Source organism: Nannospalax galili, unplaced genomic scaffold (genome assembly GCF_000622305.1).
Source record: "Nannospalax galili isolate Female #2095 unplaced genomic scaffold, S.galili_v1.0 scaffold219, whole genome shotgun sequence".
Classification (NCBI taxonomy): Eukaryota; Metazoa; Chordata; class Mammalia; order Rodentia; family Spalacidae; genus Nannospalax; species Nannospalax galili.
This window is the reverse complement of record NW_008342641.1, coordinates 839600-860092: the sequence shown is the minus strand read 5'-3', so window position 1 is coordinate 860092 and position 20493 is coordinate 839600. Positions and strand designations below refer to the sequence as shown.

General features: G+C 35.6%; 1 protein-coding gene across 7 annotated transcripts in view; it reads left to right on the top strand.

Moving 5' to 3' along the window:
- Positions 1-20493, top strand: part of Cntln (centlein) — a 327688-nt gene that overhangs the window by 153999 nt on the left and 153196 nt on the right. For all 7 annotated transcript variants that reach the window (XM_029566247.1, XM_008838744.3, XM_008838743.3 and 4 more), the window contains 2 exons: positions 14246-14419; positions 16168-16293. In XM_029566247.1, the coding sequence (XP_029422107.1) occupies positions 14246-14419; positions 16168-16293 (300 nt within the window). The remainder of the gene's footprint in view (positions 1-14245; positions 14420-16167; positions 16294-20493) is intronic.

Here is a 20493-nt window from a genome sequence, read left to right as displayed (position 1 = left end):
GTCTCTACAATAGGATGAGTCCTTTGGCCAAGGAGTGGTATAACCAGGCCATATGGTAGGTTCATTTTTAGTTTTTTAAGAGTTCTCCACACTTTTCCATAGAGGCTACACGAGTTTGCAATCCCACCAAGAGTGAATGAGCATTCCCCTTTCTCCACATCCTTGCCAGCTTTGGGTATCCCTTGTTCTCTTGATCCTAGCCAGTCTGCTTGGGGTAAGGTGATACCTTAGGGAGGTTTAAATTTGCATTTCCCTAATTGGTAATTATGTTGAACATTTTGTGAGATGTTTCTTAGTCATTTTTATTTCTTCATTTGAGAACTCTCTGTTTAGGTCTTTAGCCCATCTTTTATTTGGGTCATTTGGTTTCTTGGTTCTTTATTTTTTGAGTTTTTTATATATTCTGGATATTAAACCTCTGTCAGATGTGTCACTGGTGAAGATTTTTTCCCCATTCTCTGGGTTTTCTCTTCACTTTCTTGATTGTATTTTTTGCTGTACAGAAGCTTTTTAGTTTAATGAGGTCCCACTTGTTGATTGCTGACCTTAATTCCTGAGCAATTGCTGTCTGAGTTAGAAAATCCTTTCCTACACTTATATCATGTAAATTACTGCCCATATTTTCTTTTAATAGTTTCATGGTTTCCAGTTTCACATTGAGGTATTTGATCCATTTGGAGTTGACTTTTGTGCAAGGTGAAAGATAAGGCTCTAGTTTCATTCTTCTACATGTGGAGATCCAGTTTTGCCAGCACCATTTGCTGAACATGCTGTCTTTCCTCCATTTTGTGTTCTTGGCACCTTTGTCAAATATCAGGTGGCTGAAATTGCATGTATTCGGGTTTGGATCTTCAGTGACGTTCTATTGATCTATATGTCTATTTTTGCACCAGTACCATGCTGTTTTTAAGACCAGAGCTCTGTAGTATACTTTGAGGTCTGGTATATAATCTCCCTAGCGTTGCTCTTTGTGCTCAGGGTTACTTTGTTTATCTGAGGTCTTTTGTGCTTCCATGTGAATTTACAGATTTTTTTTTTCTAATTCTGTGAAGTACGTCCTGGGGATTTTGATTGGGATTGAATCTATATATTGCTTTTGGTAGGATCATCATTTTCACAATATTAATTCTTCCCATCCAGGAGCATGGGAGGGCCTTCCATCTCTTGGTGTCTTCCTCAATCTCTTTCCTTAATGATTTAAAATTTTATTGTAGAGATCTTTGGCATCTTTGTACAGGTTTATACCAAGATTTTTATTTTATTTCATTTTATTTTATTTATTTTATTTTGTAGCTGTTGTGAATGGGAGCATTTCTCTGTATTCTTTCTCCAATTGCTTGTTATTTGTATATAGAAAGGCTACTGATTTTTGTAGATTGATTTTATAACCTGCCTTTATACTGAAAGTGTTGATCAGTTCCAGGAATTTTCTGGTGGATCTTTTGGGATCTCTTAGGTATAGTATCATATCATCTGCAAAATGGGATGGTTTGACCTCTTCTTTTCCAATGAGTACTCCTTTGATTTCCTTCTCCTGTCTTATTGCTCTAGCAAGAGTTTCAAGTACTATGTTGAAAAGGAGTGGAGATAGTGGACATCCTTGTCTGGTTACTGATTTTAATTGGCATGCTTCTAGTTTTTCTCCATTTAGAATGATGTTGGCTATGGGTTTGTTATATATGGCTTTAATTATGTTGAGGTGTGTTCCCTCTAGTCCAGTTCCCTCTAGGACTTTCAACATAAATCCATGCTGAATTTTGTCAAAAGCCTTGTCTGCATCTATTAAGATGACAATGTGGTTTTTGTCTTTGAGTCCATTTATGTGACTAATGATGTTTATTAACTTGCATGTATTGAACCATCTCTGCATCTCTGGGGTAAAGCCTATTTGATCATGGTGAATGATCTTTTTGATGTGTGTCTGTATGTGGTTTGGAAGTATTTTGTTGATAATTTTTGCATCTATGTTCATTAAGGATATGGGTTTGTATTTTTCTTTTTTGATTGTGTCTTTACCTGGTTTGGGTATTAGAGCGTTTCTGGCTCATAGAAGGAATTTGGGTGTTCTCCCTGTGTTTCTGTCTTTTTGAATAATTTAAATAGTATTAGTTGGAGATCTTTAAATGTCTGGTTGAATTCTGCTGTAAATCCATCTGGGCCTGGGATTTTTTTCATTGGGATGCTTTGTATTACTATTTCAATTTCCTCATATGTTATGGGTCTGTTTTAATTGTTGATTTCTTCTTGGTATAACTTTGGAATTTCTCATGATTTCAGATATCCATGCACTTCTGTTAGACTTTCAGATTTAGTAGAGTATATGTTTTTAAAATATTCCCTTATAGTGGCCTGGATCTTTGGGGTGTCTATTGTGATATTTCCCCTTTCATCTCTGATATTCTTGATTTTTATTTGCTCTTTCTTTCTTTTGGTTTACTGGGCTAAGGGTCTGTCTATCTTGTTTAGCTTTTCAAAGAACCAGCCCTTAGATTCATTGTGTTGTTTTCTTTGTTTCTCTTTCATTAATTTCTGCTCTGATTTTTGTTTCTTCTCTTCTGCTGGGTTTGGGTTTCATTTTTTCTTGCATTTCCATGGTCTTGAATTGCAGTATTTGAACTCTTTCTACTTTTTTAATGTCGGCGCTTAGAGCTATAAACTTCCCTCTTAGTGAAAGTGTCCCAGAGGTTGTGTTGTGTTGTTGTGTCCTTTTCATTGACTTCCAGGAATTCTTTTATTTCTTTCTTAATTTCTCCTTTGACCCACTCGTTTAACAGTGTGTTGTTCAGTCACCACGAGTTCGTGTGGTGACTAGTGCTTTGTCCAGTGTTGAATTTGAGCTTTATTGCATTGTGGTCTGACAGAATGCTTGGGATTATTTCAATTTTATTGTATTTGTTGAGATTTGTTTTGTGGCCCAGTATGTGATCATTTTTTTTTGATAAAGTTCCATGGGGTGCTGAGTAGAAAGTGTATTCTCTGGTGCTTGGGTAGAATATTCGAAAGGTTTCTGTTAGGTCCATCTGATGTATGGTATCATCCAGGTGGAAGCAGGGTATGGGGGTTCTCAGGCAGTCCCCTGCCTTCTCAGCCCCTCTATCAGAGAGAGGCCAGAGGGAGGCCAGGACTGGGCACTCTGGTGGTCTGATGAGATCAGAGCTGCTACATCGATAGAGGTTGGAACCCACCCTCTCCCTCTCTTTTCATTTTTAAGCTTAGTAATTCGGATCTCCTTTCTTTCTTTTGATTGATTTAGCTAGGAGTTTGTCGAATTTTTTTATCTTCTCAAAGAAACAACTGTTTATTTCATTGATTCTTTGTATTGTTTTCCATTTCTGTTTCTTTGATTTCTACTCTGATTTTTATTACCTCTCCTCTCCTACCAGTTTTGGGTTTGTTCTTGTTTTTTTGAAGGCATTAATTTGTGTCACTAAGTTAGTAATTTGAGATCTCCCCAATATTTTAATGTCGACACTTGGCACTAATAACCTTCCTTATAGGATTCTCTTCATTGTGTTAATAGATTTTAGCATGTTGTTTTTATTTTCATTTAATTCTAGGAAATGTTAATTTCCTTCTTGATTTCTTCCATGACTCATTTTTCTTTGTCTAGTCTCCATGATCTTGAGTACTTTATGAAGTTTCTGTTGTATCTTTGATTGTCATCCAATTGAATATAGGATATTATTTCAGTTTTCCTATATTCGTTGAGACTGGCTTTGTGTCCTAATATGTGGTCAATTTTGGAGATAGTTCATGGCTGATAAGAAATATGTATACTCTTCAGTGTTTCAGTGGAATGTTCTATAGGTATCAATTTGATTTATGATGTCATTTAACTCTAGTGTTTCTCTGTTTTTTGTATGAATGACTTGTGTATTGGTGAATGTATTTTTTAATGAAATTAAGGGCACCTGTGCTTGGTGGAAATATATCCTTAGAACTGTAAAATCATCTTGTTGGTGTGTTACTTTAATCAGTATGAAGTGACCTTGTGTACTTAACTTGTTTTGACAGATATTAGACTGTTTACAACTACTTGTATCTTAGTTCAATTATTTTAGAATACCTTTTTTCATCCTTTTACCCTAAGGTTGATGGTGAGTTGTATTTTTTGGAGACAATAAAATATATCAATCGTATTTTCTAATTGAGACTGCTAGTTTGTGTGTTTGTATTGGGAATTGAGAATGTTTACATTCCTAGTTATTATTGAACAATGCGTATCAATTCTTGTCATTTTGATGATTTTTTGGGTGTTCTTAGACCTTTTGATTAACTGTTCTGGTATTGTTTATATCCTGACATCTTGGGTGTGTTAATCCTTCTCTTCAGTCTGATTTATTTCTTCAGTATCTTGTATATGGGCTAGATTAGTGCTCATAATTTCCTCTAATCCCTGGTCTACATAGTGAGTTCCAAGACAGCTGGGTCCACAGGGAGACCCTGCTTTAAAAAGACAAAAAAAAAACAACAAAAAACAAAAAAAACAACCAGTATCATATATATATATATCTTATTTATTATTGTTATTTTATGTGTATGAGTGTATTGTCTGCATGTGGGTAGGTGCACCTGCATCATGTAGTGCCTGCAGGGATCAGAAGAGGGCGTCATATCCCCTGGAACTGGAGTTACAAGTGGTTTTTCGCTGCCATGTGGGTGCCTAGAATCTAACCCAGGTCCTCTGCAAGATCAGCCAGTGTTCTTAACCACTGAGCCATCTCCCCAGCCCCTCCCAATCTTTTTTATAGTGGAATGTTTTTATTATTTTTTATTTTATGTGTATGAGTGTATTGCCTGCATGTAGGTAGGTGCACCTATGTCATGCAATGCCAACAGAGGTCAGAGAAAGGCATTGGATCCCCTGAAACCATAGTTACAGATGGTTGTTAGCTGCCATGCGGGTGATGGGAATTGAACTTCGGTCCTCTGCAAGAGCAGACAGTGCTCTTAACTGGTGAGCTATCTCTCCAGGCTGTATCATGGAACTTTTATTTCAAACAGATAGTTTTGTGAAACATAACAGATCGGGTTAGAAGTTGTGTTCTTTCAGAACTTGTAATACATCATTCCAGATCTTTCTGGTTTTTAAAAAGCTCCTATTGTCTAAAAGTTCCTGTTGTTCTGATGTGCCTGCCCTTTTAAGTGACTTGACATTTCTTTAACATTCAATATCCTTTTTCTGCCCTGTGTTTCAACTGTAATATGTAACAGGGAATTTCTTTTCTTGTCCCATGTGTTTGGCTCTCTGTATGCCTCTTGTATCTGGATTTGCAGTCTCTATGTTTGGACATTTGTCTTATATGATTTTAGTGAAAATATTCTCTCTACCTTTGGCATGATATTCTTCTCATTCTATGCCCATAATTTCAAGGTTAGGTCTTTTCATATCATCCCAAAGCTCTCCTGTGCACCTTTCATTAAAATAAATTGTCATTGATCTGTACTGAATGGTCTAATTCCTCTTTCCTGTCTTCCAGCTCTGACATTCTCTTTTCCACTTACTCCACTCTATTAGCAAGGCTTTCTGCTGAATTTTTACCTGGCTTATTGAAGTTTTAATTTTCATGATCATTTTGGCTTTTCTTCGGTAGTTCTCTTTCTATATTAAATTATGTTTCCATATCTTGCATTGTCCTTGTATGTTTTTGTTTTCTTGGAGTATATTCGTTATCTTCTTTGAGTTGTTTCATGTGGTCGCCCGCTGTGGCTGCTCTCCTCCGGCTATGGCTGCTCTCCTGCTCTCTCAGTTCCTCCGATCAGTCGTCCGGTCCAGACCCCAGGGCTGGTGAGGAGTCTGTGCCAGGGTCGCCGCATTCAGATGCAGGAGACCAGGTTCAGTGACACAGATCTGCTTTATTGTGAGAAAGTACGGGCTTATGTAGGGGTACTAGTCCAATCATAACACAGCATATGGGATCCCTTATTAGCATGGCAGACTAGTATCCTGTTACAATCCAGCAGGACAGATACACTATTAGCATGCTAAGTTTCAGTTTCTCTAAGTTTTGGATTCCTGGAAACCATGTGACTTACATATTTTTCTCTCTGATAAGAACCAGGAAGGACTGCATTCCAGCATGATAGGTATGTACAGCAAAAGGCAAAATCAGTCACATGATTTTCTACAACAGTTTCAGCATAGTTATAAACATCTTGAATTCCTTGTCTGGAAGTTCTTCCTGGGTGTTTTCATTGGGGGCCGTTCTTAGGGGATTAGAACTTTTTGCAGGAGACATGTTGAATTGGTTTTTCATGTTGCTTTCATTTCTGTGCTGAGCCTCATGCATCTGGAGTTAGTGTGTTGCTTGAGGAATTCTCTCTTTCTCTCTTTTGTTTAGATCACCTTTTTTCTTTTAGTTGGAGGCATGTACAGTATTCAAGAAGACTAAGTTGTAGGAGGGTTGAGGTGGTATTTTCCTCTGTGGGATTGGTATCAGGGGCTGCAGTTTCTATTCCTAGGTTCATAAGATTCCACTAGTGTGTACAGTAAAAATCACTGACCACAGGTCAACACACCCTGGGATACTTCCCTCTTCCCTGCTGTCTGGTGTGACTTTCCACATCTGGATGCCCTACCCTAATTCAGCTTTGGTCAGATCCCTGCCTCATACACGTGTTCTGGAACTCCCTCACCTATATGCCTTACCCTGAGTCAGCTCTGGCCTCCTTCCTGAGTCCACAGCTTCCACCCACCATGTTAAGTTATATTGTAGCAAAATTATTCTAAATCTTATAGTTTATATACATTTCCTTACATAGCATATGAGTACTTTTTATACCTTTGAAAAAATTTATTTTCATATAAAAGAAGCCTTTTGTTTTTAAAAATAAATTCTATTTTTGTCTTTCACTTCTTGGAAAGGAATGAGATTTTTCATAGTTTTCATACACTTTCTCTTTTGGCAAATACTCTTCTAATTTATATTTTTACTCATAGACATGATCTTTTGCATACCTATTAATGAAATGAGCTCTGTATAATTTTTATCACAGGTGTTTCCAGTTTGTGGTTTGGCTGCCTTGTTACTACTTCCTGGATCTTCTATATTCAGTTCTAGGAAAACTATTGAGAATTTTTTTCCAGAAGGCTTTTTCTTAAAATTGAGCTAATTTTTTTTTTCATTAACAGGTATTAAGTCTTACTGTTTTCCTTGCCTGCCTGCTCTATTGGGTTGGAATTTGGTGAATACGAGAAAGTTTCCGTCTTACTCTTTTATTACCATTTCCTTTTCTATTGGCTGATACTCTAAATGGAATGAGTGCTTTCAGAAGGAACACATGAAGAATACAACCTTCCTTCGGTAGTCACTTAGTCTGTCCCATACTGATCAAGGATTCAGCTTCACGAGTCTCAAAAGTTAGAAGTAGGAGTAGTGGGATCAAATTTGAAAGAGAATATGTAGTTCTGATGAGGAACTTTTTCTTTAAGATTGGGTTGATCTTATACAATTATTCAACAGAGCAAAGGAGAAAAATAATATCAGTAGTTCTTGGCTTTGTGGTGTGTTTGTTTGTTTGCCAGCCAGAAGGCTGGCATTCCTACTAACTATTTGGAACCAACTAATGTGTTTACATTCCTTATTTGGCAGGGAAGCAGTCAGATTGCTGGACCTTTTCTAGGGCTCAGAGTGCTTCTTTTATTTATTGTTATAAGGTAGTTGGGATGCAGTATACCATTGTTTTACTTTTATAATTTTAACTTTATTATTATTTCTATCACACTTTTCCTCATTTCAATAAGAACACCAGTCTTATTTTCTTTAGATATCATAGTATTACTAGATCTAAAACTTTTTAATATATTAGAACCAGATACCATGAATAATTTACTTTGAAATCATGTTTACCTCCTCATTTCACACTTAATTGCTTTTCTAACTGATATATGTAAACTCAGTCTAAAATATTTATTTCATTTATTCTAAAGCACTTTGTGTGTGTTTTCAGGAGCTTATATATTTTATTTTGATATTCTACTTCAATTATTAACATAACTGTACAAACGAATGGAGTTGATTGCAATATTTTCCTACATGCTTGTATCAAACAGTGATCATACTGATATTCCCTACCTTCTAATTCCTCTCGGTAATTCAGTTATATATATGTGTATGCAAGTATGAGGGAAATTATTTCTTAAGGAAATAACAACAGAATATAATAGTATGACATGATTTTTGGCTTTGATAAGTGATGAAGTGTCTTAAAGGAGAATTTTGAAGTCTTTATCTCGTATAAATCTTAACTTTTTCTAAAGCTCTTTGTGCTTTCTGTTCACCACATGGGCTCACTCTATTCATACAAGTCTTTTTTCCTACATGAAAAAAGATAGTTCTGCTTTTAAAATGCTGCCAAAAGATATTCTGATACTTTAAGCTTACTTTAAGTTTCAAAAATAAAACATCCCAAGGTATTAAAATCTAGGAATTTATCATATGCAGCAGCAGCTGCACCTCAAATCTGACTGCTCTGCACTGGCACTTCTCTTGCCGCTGTAATAAAACTTAAGAAGGTTTAGTGAGGTTTTTTTTTTTCTGTACTATTATTCAAAATTACATTACCCTTACTGAAATGTGAATGGCTTTTAGTGGATTAATTAAACTGTAGCTGCTTTGCCATCTGGGTGCATCCTGCTTAGCTGCCTTTCCATGAAAAAATTTCTCATGGTATAAACAATATTTTTTCTCAGAATATAGCTGCTAGGCTTCACTTCTGAAAAACAAATACTTCAGGCTATTTTATATGATATTTGTGATGGAATTCACATTGTGAATGGAATTCAATGTAAAATCTATTATTGCCCTTTTTCAAAATTATTCATTGGACAGTATAAGATTCTTATATTATAAATTTATAATATATATATTTTGTATCTTGAAAACTTAGTAGGTAGAATCCTAGATTTAGGCTAATTGTGAAAAAAAATGGGAAAGGGGGAATTAACTAAATCTGATTTTTATAGCTCAAGTGGTTTCATTAAATTACAGTGCTCTGTGCCGTTCATTAATGAACTTGTGCCATATGCTTTAACTCTTCTGGTCAATAGCTGATAAAGGAAGACTTGCGGATTTGTTTGGTTTTTTTTTCATATAAAGCTGGATAAAAATATCTATTTGATGGGCTTTTTATCAAAGGAGTTACTTTGAATTCAGTAACTACTACTGAGGCAATATGGCTCACAATTTGCGACCCAAAGGTAGTCATACATTATTGGAATACAGCCTACTGCGCTTCACATAACACAGATGTGAAGGCCTGATTATAGCTGCTTCATAATTAACAGTGATCCGATTTGTTTTGTGGCATAAATGGTGCATGTGTAGAACATTAGCCATGGCACTCTCATTCAAATTCAACTCAAGGGCTCAGCGGCAGGCGGGTCACGAGCTTCGGGGAGTAGAAGCACAAGCTCCTCCATATGTTCTTGCTGCATCTTACTATGGCTATGAGTGCAAGATAAGTTCCCCAAAGAACCTAATCGTGTTCTGTAATTACAGCGCGGCTTTCTGCTGGCTAGAAATGAGGGAGAAGCTAAAACACTCCCTCATCAGATAATTTGTAAATTACTTTACATGGCGGATGCCTAACTCAGTTGGTTTTCAACTGCTGAAATTATAAATAATTGTAACAGATGTGGCAATATGGCTGGCCTCCAATAAATGAGGCCCTTGATAATTTGGCCAACCCTTTGACAGGCCAATTTAATAAAATGTGAACAAAATCTTCTTGCTAATAATTTATCATCCTTTTTCCCAATAGAATAAATTTAATTACCCTAGCAGTTAACAAGGTCACACCCAGATGCCAAACTCGGCTACAGTTTTGATAATGCAATCAGGAATTGAGAGGTGATGACAGCGTTGTTGTTTTTTTCATTACCTGGCTTCACATAAACACAGGTGGCGTCGCTTTCTTGTCAGTTTTTAATAATTACAGGCTATTATGGAATGCATAGTTAGCAGATTGAAAACCACACTTTAGTGGATTTGTTTGAGTATGATTGAGGTTTTAATGTATAGAGATGATAGTGCATAACAAGCATAGTCCCCTGCTTAGATCATTAGTGCACAGATTTTGATTTTCTTATTGGTGACATAAGTGTTAAGTGTTTATAAAACTTAAAATATGTATTATAATAGATAATGGATTGCACCCCAAAGTCATATATTTAGAGATATCCCACAGAGGAAATTTAATTCTTTTAACCTAGAAATTCATTTTAGGATATCATTAACATACACTTTAAATACTCAGATTTGTGAATTTTGGAAGAACGAGAGGCTTATATTTCTTGAAAACCCTGAATAATGTTTCACTTTATCATTTTTGGTATAAGGAGAGCCATAAGGACAATTCAGTATTTTAATAAAAGTTTTAAAGCACATTCAGGATTAGTTCATTTTTAGTGTTGAAACCTATAGTCCCTGTGTACAATATGGAATAAACACTCTAAATATTGGTCTTTGGTGTATAGTTCCAACTAATTTTTGTCAGTGCAGTATAATGCTTACATGTCAGAGTATAAAACTTAATTTGTGGCTTGAAAATGTTTCTGACACAGATGCTACTGCCTGCCAAATGCAGTCATCCTTGTGTAACCCAATCAGTGTTGAGTGTATATGGAAGTTATGACATTGAAGCGTTGCCTTTATTTTTGCCATTTATTAACGACTGTTTGATGGATGCATTATATGTAAGGAAAGTTAGATTTTAATGTCTGTAGTACTGAATTTTTCTAGAATGTGAAATTTGGATGCCATTTATGGAAGGAGATGGTGATTCATTTTATTTTGTGACTTTTCATGCAATATGAGGATATTTGAGTTAAAAGTGAGTAGGTGGAAGAAATGTAAATATTCATATTTTTAAGAAGAGAGTACATTCATTGATGTTAGAAAACTTTTACTTTAGTGGTCTCTGCATTCATTGGTATCAGAAAATTCTCACTTTAGTGGTCTCTCTCTCTCAGGTGTAACGAAGAGTGGTATGCTAATTACATTTGTGAACTTTTGTGATAGCACTTTTGATTTGCAGTATCATTAAATTGTGCCATTTTCCTCCCTTGCATCTTTAGAATATAATGACCCTTATTAAAACTGTGAATTTTCAGGTTATGGATGATTCAGCTAACAATATGTATTTTATGGATTAACAATCAATGGATTCTGATGGTTTCTGTGACATAAAGATACATATTCTATATTCAAACATACACATTATAGACTATAAACACACCTGTGCCTGCACTTGATTTCAGTGAAATACCCCTTTACAAGAAAGTACTTATTTTGTTGAAAGCTCATTTCCTTTTGTCTCTTTTTTTTTTCCTTCAACAGGCTACATTACGTGTTGGCAGACTTCTAATTAACAAATTTCTTAAATAAGGAGATAATGTATGGAAACTGGTAAAAACTTACGTTTTCACTAAACGCTGTTGTATTTAGGCGTTTTATAGGATGAAATAAACATTTAATTACAATTTACTAGTAAAATAAAACAGTTTAACTTGTTTCTTTGAAACTATCCCAGCTATGAAACAGTTTGCATTTATCAGGCAGTACTCAGTCAGCCTCCACTATAAGAAAACACTATTCAGTATCGGCTTGGATATAAGGCAACATGACTAAATGTTTGGATTATATGGGTTTTCCCCTTTTTTGTGTGTGGTACTTGAAGAAATCAAAGCTGTTTGCATGCTGAGCAGATACTCTACCATCGCTCTAAATCAATAGCCCTTGGAGTTTTTTTTTTAACAGGATCTGGCTTCCAATCTGTGATCCTGTGCCTCTCCTTCCCAAGTGCCTCCACACCTGGCTAAATTATATAATTTTTAAAAGAAATGTAATTGACTCAACACTGATTCCACTACTTCTATAGTTTACCTTTTATAGGATTTTTATTAACGTTATCTGAGGGGTTACATGTATAAAAATGTTACACAGCATATGCTTTTCATACATGAGGCTCTAGGTTCCATCCTCAACACCCAAAGCACTGTCTTTTGACAGTGTTACATAATTGTTTCCAACGGTGGTTTTTAGATACACGTTCCACTGAATATTATCAGATTGACTCTGTGGTCTAGTACTATACCATTATATTTCAAAAATGTAAACTCAAAGGTAACCTAAGATTTTTTTTATAGAAAAAAATTGTAAAATAATTATTGCCAAGATCAAAGATTCTAAGATTGTAAAGGGAATAGAATGGACTTCTATAGAAGGGAATTCATTGACTTGATTTCTTATATGTATAAACAGCTCTTAAAGAGGATAAGGATATATGATAGATGAAGACTTCTGGGGATATATCATCATATATGTACTATATATGTAAAATAATTGCATACTTATTCATTCATGATTAATGTTGCAGAAAGCAGGTCAAAATATAGTATGGTAAGACTCAAGAGTGACTTAATAATAATGTAATAAATGCCACCTCAGCCAGTGTCATAAACCTAGTTGACAGTACATACCTACTATGGCTTGCTTATAGTTTGTCTTCTCAATCATGCTTTGGAAGCTTGTTCTTCAATGGGATGATGTTAGGAGGTGGTAGCATCTTTTATGGGCCTGGTGGGGTATACTTAGGTTGTGGAGGGGGTTGCTCCTGGAAGGGGTTGGTGTCGTTTTGTGGGATTTGTCAGTTAGTTGCTGAGAGAGTTCTTAGAAGAATCTGTGCTTGATATCCTACCGTTTGACCTGTCCCTCTTAAACATACTTCCATCAGGATTGTTTTAGTTTGCTTTCTGTTGCATGATAAAAAACTGACCAAAACCAGCTTGGAGGGGAGAAGGTTTATTTGGCTTAGATTATAGTCCATCCTTCAGAGACACCAAGGAAGGAATCTGGAGACAGGAATTAAAGCCTACAACATAGAGGAGTGGTGCTTATTGACTGTCTTTCTCAGCTCCCTTTCTTATAATAGTGCAGGCCCACGTACATAGAGTCTGCGCTGCTCACAAAGGCTAGGCCCTCCTCCATCAATTCGCAATCAAGAAAATGACCCACAGGCATTCCCACAGGCCAGTCCAATGGAGGGAATTCCTTAATTGAGGTTTCCTCTTCCTGAGTATGTCAAGTTGAGAACTGAAGCTAACTATGGCAATGATGCCATCTACCATTTTGTGAGATAGCCAGATAGGTTGTCTCCAAAACTGGAACCATTGCTGCTGGGTCTTTCAACTCCCAAAACTCTGTGATAAAAATCCCTTTTTTCTTTATAGAGTATGATGCTCCAGGTGTTTTGTTGTAGCAATGGAAGATGGGCTAATACAGTAATTTATAGGATGTAATAAAAATGTTATGTCACTTATATTATCTTCCTCTCCAAAACTCATAACCCCAGTGTAACTAGGAGGAAAACATCAGTTTTCAGCGCAGTCTTCTGCAAGAGGAACCAGTACTTTTAACCTCTGAGCCATCTCTCTATCTCTCTGTACATAACTTTAAATGAAAAATATTTTCAGGGCTCCTGGATCCATATCAATAATGCTAAGATCTAACACTCTTGTATGGTTAAATAAACAAGCACAAGTTTCCTACAAACATAATTTTCTTACTAACTTGACTTCTTTTAAAATTTGGGGCCTACCAGTAGCAATTTATTTGGCACATGAACAAATGCCTAACGAGAATGCTGAATAGTGCACTGACTTCTAGATGCTTCCGAATTTGGGAGAGGTTATTATTAGCCCGTGGCTTTTACTAATTATTAATAATGATATTATTAGCTCATAGGCTAAGTAGACCTGCATGGTACTACTCTGCCTTCTCTCAGGTTCATGACTCTAGGTATTCAGAGGATAGTTTGAGCAGTCCGTGAGGAGTCATTTGTTTGTAAACATAAATCTTATATGACTGATCCATAGATGAGTGGTATATATCATGGAGCTATAAAATTTATATTTGTCTCCATCATATGTATATGACAACACTATTTATGAAAATATTTATATATACAGATTCATGATGTGTGGTTAAAAATGTCATTTTATTAAAATAATATGGTTTAGCTCATGGTTAGTTTAGTCTTCTTTGTCTTTTAGGTGTGTATCCCATGGCCTTGTGCATACAAAGCATAGGCTCTTTGTTTGCTCCAGCCTCTTGTAGTTTGTAGTCTGCTATTAAAATGAATTTTTCCATGAATGTTTATGATTTATATGGTATAATGTAAACTTACATATATTTGTAAGTGACATAAGCATAATCATACATGTATTTTTATGTACTTTAAAAAGTTGTCTCAACAGCCATCGATATCAAGCTTGGAAACATTAATGGTCTCCCAGAAGTCAGAAATTGAATATTTACAGGACAGACTGAAAGCAGCAAATGAAAAACTGTTGGAGAATAGATCTTCTACTCAGAAATACTCAGAGAAGAGCATCACCCATGCAGAACGAAAACACAAGGTAGAGATTTTTGTCATTTTGTGTGTTAGTCAAGAGAAGGCCGGCAAGACCGGTTAAGGAGAAGTTAAAAAATGCAGAAAAACATGCATTTCTTTCCTAATATATATTGAAATTAAAAACTGTTAGATGCCAAATGCTTGATATAGTTCCTTCTAGGAAAGGAGATTTCCTTTTTAAAGACCAAAAAATATGTGGCTAAATTAATTATATTATTAGTAATATATCTGTTTTGTCAGAAAAGTAATAGTATATTGAACAGTTTTGGTAAGCTTCTATCCTCTACCTAATAGAGCTTATTTTAAAATGTGGCTATTTATTTTTCTAGTTTTAATTGAAAGGAAAATGTATGTAATATTCCTTTTCTATTCCAATATGCTATATTAAGCACAGCCCATTTGTGATATAAAATACCAAGTAGATTTTTAACATCAATTTGTATTTGTATAGATTTAAAGAACAGCAATAAAGATAAATTGACAAATTTTACCATAACTGATTTCACACTTTTTCTTTTTTAATATGGTATTGTATCTGCATAGCATTATATAGCATAATACTTACAGAATGTTAACTAATATAAAAACTATATTATAAAGCTACACTATATTATATTATAAATATATTTCTAGATAAGTTGAAATAACAATTCCCTAAAAGTAAGGAGTTTTAGACAATTTTTTTCTTACATGTAACATTAGCAATAGAGGAAGACTATGTCCTGTAAGCAAAAACAATGTTTTCAGGATGATTGCTTTTAGTTTTTTTCCAAAATTTTCTATAAGTAGAGTGAGCTGTCTTAATAAAGACATATTTGAAATTAGACTAATGGATCTATGAACTATTACTTACACCTTATAATAAGTAATTTTCAAAGGAATGAAATTCATTTATTCATAAAAAATAACTACATTTTATAGTTCTTGTCATTTTGAAGGAATTTTATAAGACTCATTTAACGGAAAGAGAGCATTCCTTAATATTGAAAAACAACAGTATATATGACCTTATTTTGTTGCTTGCTGTATTGCTGAAGTTTTAAAATATATTACTTTTATCTCTCCTACTCTTCATGAAAGCCCAGAAAAGGAGAGGTAAATTTTGAACATTTTCTTTCTCTTTTGTAAGGACACGGGTAAGGAGGAACACTGCTGCCCAGCTCAATAGTTGCTTGCCTGTATTCCTTCTCCAGATTGGTATATGAAGCTGTATATAATACAAACACACATTCTTGTCTCTAGCTAGCCACATTATAGTTAATGACCATATGGTCATTATGGTATAAGATCTACTGTCTGTTGTATTTATATTCCTCAAGCATATTGTTCCTTCAACTTCACAGTGTGTTAAACTATTTCAAAGGGAAAAAAATCCTTTCCCTCTTGTTTCTGGTTGTCCTATCAAGTGTAACCTTGGACCCTTATAGAGCAATTAGACCAGCCTCTATCCCCTCCTTTGTAATGAGGTTTCTTGCATTTCTGAGTCTATAACCCTTTAGTCTTCCCTAATGGGACATCATTATTCTGAAAGAAACAATGTAAATGTAAATGAATATTCTCATTAACGAGTCACAGAGAAACCTTTAGCGGTAGCACTGTGGTAATTCTGCTTGTTATTTCTCTGGTATTCCATGCAGGACTTTTTTTTATAATTCATTATTAGTATTCAGAATTACTTGTTCTTTAATTTTGCATGTCTTTCATAATCCAGTGTTTCAACTACTTCAACCATGTCCTTGTTTTATTCTCGAGGAACCACCTGTAAAACGCTCAAGGTCTTTGTCCCCAAAGAGCTCATTCATGGACTCTGAGGAACTAAGGAAGCTGAAAAAAGCTGAAAGAAGGATTGAAAACATAGAGAAGACACTACAGCTAAAGGTGAACATTAAAGCATTTCTTTAGTTGTCATTATGCAAAGATAAACATACACAAAGTAAGCATACAGTTCACAAATTGTTGTTTGCCGTTTTTCTTTTCTGAATAACCTGTGTGGAAGCATGCAGTGTTTTAGAAAAGATTTCTGCCAAGCATGGTGGCGCACACCTGTAGTCCCAGCACTTAGGAGGCAGAGGCAGGCGGATCTCTGTGAGTTCAAGGCCAGTCTGGTCTACGTAGTGAGTTCCAGGACAGCTGGGGCCACAGGGAGACCCTGCTTCAAAAAGACCAAAAGAAAAAAGATTTCTTAGACTCACAAAATAGTAAAAATATTTATTTCTTGAAAATGAAATATGTGTTCACTAAATTCATGATTTGGCAGTATTTTGCCCAAAAATTGGGAACAAATTTCTTATAGTATCTCAGAGACAAAAACATTGGCCCATAGCAAGTAAAAAGAGAATTTCTTCTTGTTCTTTATATACGATAAACATTTAAGACTAAATTGGGTTAAACATCATTATATTAACTTGGCTCACATTACTTATAAGTACTGTATTAGTTGCTAATCTCTTTGCTGTGACCAAATATGTACTATGGCAAGAAATGACTTAAAGGAGAAAGGATTAATCTTGGCTTAAAATGTAAAGGGATATACACTGTGTATAAGGTAGGTGAGGAGGAATGCTGGCCGAAGCTTGTTGGTGGGACACTCGCATTCTGATGGAACAGGATACAGACAGAAGGGTATGCTGGCTTTTTCCTTTTTCATTTTCTATTCAGTGCAAGACCCCAGCCCATGGATGTTGCCCACTTTGTGAGTAGGTCTTTCTTTCTGAGCTGAAGTTCTCTGCACACCCCCTCACAGAAATACCCAGAGTTGTGTCTCCTAGATGATTCTAAATCCAGGTAACTTGATAATGAAGATTATCCATCACAGTCAATTTTACATAAGAATTACATAGAGCTGAGGATGGAGCTCAATGGCAGAGCACTTACCTATATCAGCACAGCCTTGGGGTCAGTCTGTAACCCTGCAAAAACAGAACAAGACAACCACACACACACACACACACACACACACACACACACACACACACACTGAAAATACCAAATAAAAATATATTATCTTATATTTCAACTCAATTTATTACAGAACAAGTGGCATTTGAATTAGTGCTCTGCCCAGGTTTAAGAAGCGTATATCTTTGAGAACTCATATTTCCTAATTCATATTTGGCAAACTTTCTTTATCAGAGGAAGTTGTTAGTGTATAATAAGCCAGTTTTACATGACTATATTGGAATCTGGGTGCCTTGCTCATTTATTTATCTATTTATGTATTTTTACAGTGCTAGGACTGGAACACAGAGCCTCACACTTGCTAGTTGAGCACTCTATAATGGAGTTTTATTCCCAGGTCATTGAAGTCTTAAGTTTTTCTCTGAGTTTAATGTGGAAGTTCTTCATTTGTTGTTGCCTGGTCTTACTCTGTTTGAGATTCTATCATATAATTGATTCTCTGTAGTCATTCTTTTCACAGTGCTAGATGTTGAATGTGGGTCTTATGTATGATAGGAAAGCACTATACCACTGAGCCTTACTCCCAGTCTTAAATACTATATTCTTTTCCATGTAATACCTAGTTCTTTTTAGAATATTTTACTTAGTTTATGTTTGTTCTAGAACAAAATTTGTTTAGAGAAATAATTAACTATATTGTATAAATAATAAAAGTTTCTGACTTTCCATCAAAAACAAAGTGTTAATTTATGTTTTTCAGTCAAACTGGTAGTTTTAAAACAAGCAAAAAGATTATATGTTCTTTCTACCAAAAGTAAAATCTATATTAGCCAGCATTTAGCTTAGTTTATGATGGAGTATTCAAATTAGTCAGGCATGTATTATTCACTTATCGTATAATTTATTGTTGTGATACAATGAGATGCTATGCTTGGTGAGCTTTTCTTCAGTTCAGAATGTGATAAATGGGGCCATGGATGAGCTCAGTTGGTACAGTGCTTACCTAGCATGCACAAAACCCATGGTTTGAGACCCTAGCATTGCATAAAACTGGACCCCTAGTTCATGCCTGCAATCCTAGCACTCAAGAAATGGGGGTAAGAGGATTAGAAGTTTGACTACTTTATAAGTTCGAGGCCAGCCTGAGGTTGCATTGTAGATGTGTCACTTAGACTTCGGCAATTCATAGACAATGTCTGTGTGTCACCAGTTATGGTACTTGGTAATAGTCTCCAACTAGTGCAAAATAACCTTCTTTGATGAGTGGTGACTGGGATATTTGTCTGTAAATGTAAGGATACATATTTTGCCCATAGTAACAAATTACATTAGTCTAGGGATGTGACAGTGTTAGGCTTATTTCTAAGATCTGTACCACACTTGAGTTTCCTCCCATTGAGTAGACTTTTAGTCCAATTAGGTAGCTGTTGATTACCCCTAAGATAAAAGTGCCACTACTGCACCAATGACATATTCTGTGCTGTCCATTAATGTGGTTAATTGGTCTTGAAGCTGGTGTTGGACCATTGATCAATGTTTTCCACTGGCACCTTCATAGCTCTCTCCAAAGCTATGAGAGCTAGCCTTCAGGGAAAGTAGTTTCAGGTCAGTTGAAGCTCTATTGCTCCAAACCCAGTGTCCAACGTATGTTCTGTCTTAAGCAGTAGGGTCCATCTTCAAGTTCTGGGAGACCATCAAGGACTATGGCAATAGCCTGTATAACTTTGGGAGTCTCTTGAACCACCTTGGCCAACTATCGAAGGTTTCACTTGTCTGAAATTATTTCTTGTTATGTAGCCTTTAGCTATCCACATGGACTCATGTGAAGATACTGTATATATAATTTGTCATTAGGTTGTTGGACTCATATGATTCCCTCTTTATTTTTTTTAATACTGGCTAGGCATTATTTATTTCTCTTCTCTCTCTTATCTAAGCCTTCCACCAAAATTTCCCCATTTAAAGTATCCCCATTTCTCCCCTGCTAATATCAGTCTCCTATGGACCCATCTCTTTTGAGCTCCTTTTTCTTTATCCCCAATGTTCCTTATATAACCCCTCCTCCCTCCTCCCATTTAACTACCCCCATTTTATCCATTTCTCCCTTAGTAACACCTGTCTCCTACTGTTTTTCTCTCTCATGTTCTTTCTTTCCTTTTACCTCCCTGGTTCCTGTTCATTATTCTGGTTCCTGCAGTTATATCCGGATACATACTCACACATAAGGATTTGATGTTAAGATCCGCATATAAGGGAGAACATATGTCGTTTGGTTTTCTGAGTCTGTGTTACTTCACTTAGTATAACAGTTTCTAGTTCCATCCATTTACCTTCAAATTTCATGTGTCCATTGATGCTATGAATCTCTCCTTTGCTGATTTTCATACACTTGACTGCTTGATTCTCTTAGCACTTTTCAATGGTATTTAATATAATACAGTATTATAGTTGCTTCTGTTGCTGTGATAAAATACTCTGACCAAAAGCAGCTTAAGGAAGGAAAGGATTTATTTGACTTAAGCTTCTAGGTCACAGTCCATTACTGAGGGACATCAAGGCAAGTCAAGGCAAGAACCTGAAGCAGAAACCATGGAGAAATACTGTTTTGCTGGCTTACTCTCTGACTCTTCTCATAGGCTCATGCTTAGCTACTAGCTCTTATGTAGGCCAGGACCACCTCCCTAGGGATGGTGCCACCTTCAGTGGGCTGGATCTTCATGCATCAATTAATAATCAAGACAGTCCTCAGACATGGCCACAGGCCAGCCTGATCTAGGAATTTCCTTAATCAAGGCTCTCCTCTCAGATAACTCTAAGCTGAATCAAGTTGACAATTAAAGCTATCTAGGACGTACAGCTTATATGTATTTTTCAGTGCCCTGATATATTACATATAATTTATGGATTCTGATGAAATTAACTATCACTAATGCAATTCTTGAATAGTTTGCATTTTAGAATTAGGGAAAACAGTAGTGACAACACTAATGAGAAGCTCAGTTTGTTGCTTTCTTTCAACCCGTGATCATTATGAAAAGAAACTGAGAAATTTTAGATGTTCCATTCTGTTAATTTTAACTTCTTGGTCAATCTTTAAAGTTGTGTTTAGTTTCTAAGGCCTCTAACATGGAACTATTATGATTCAACAAACAATAGATTTATATGTAATAATTTTTTTTA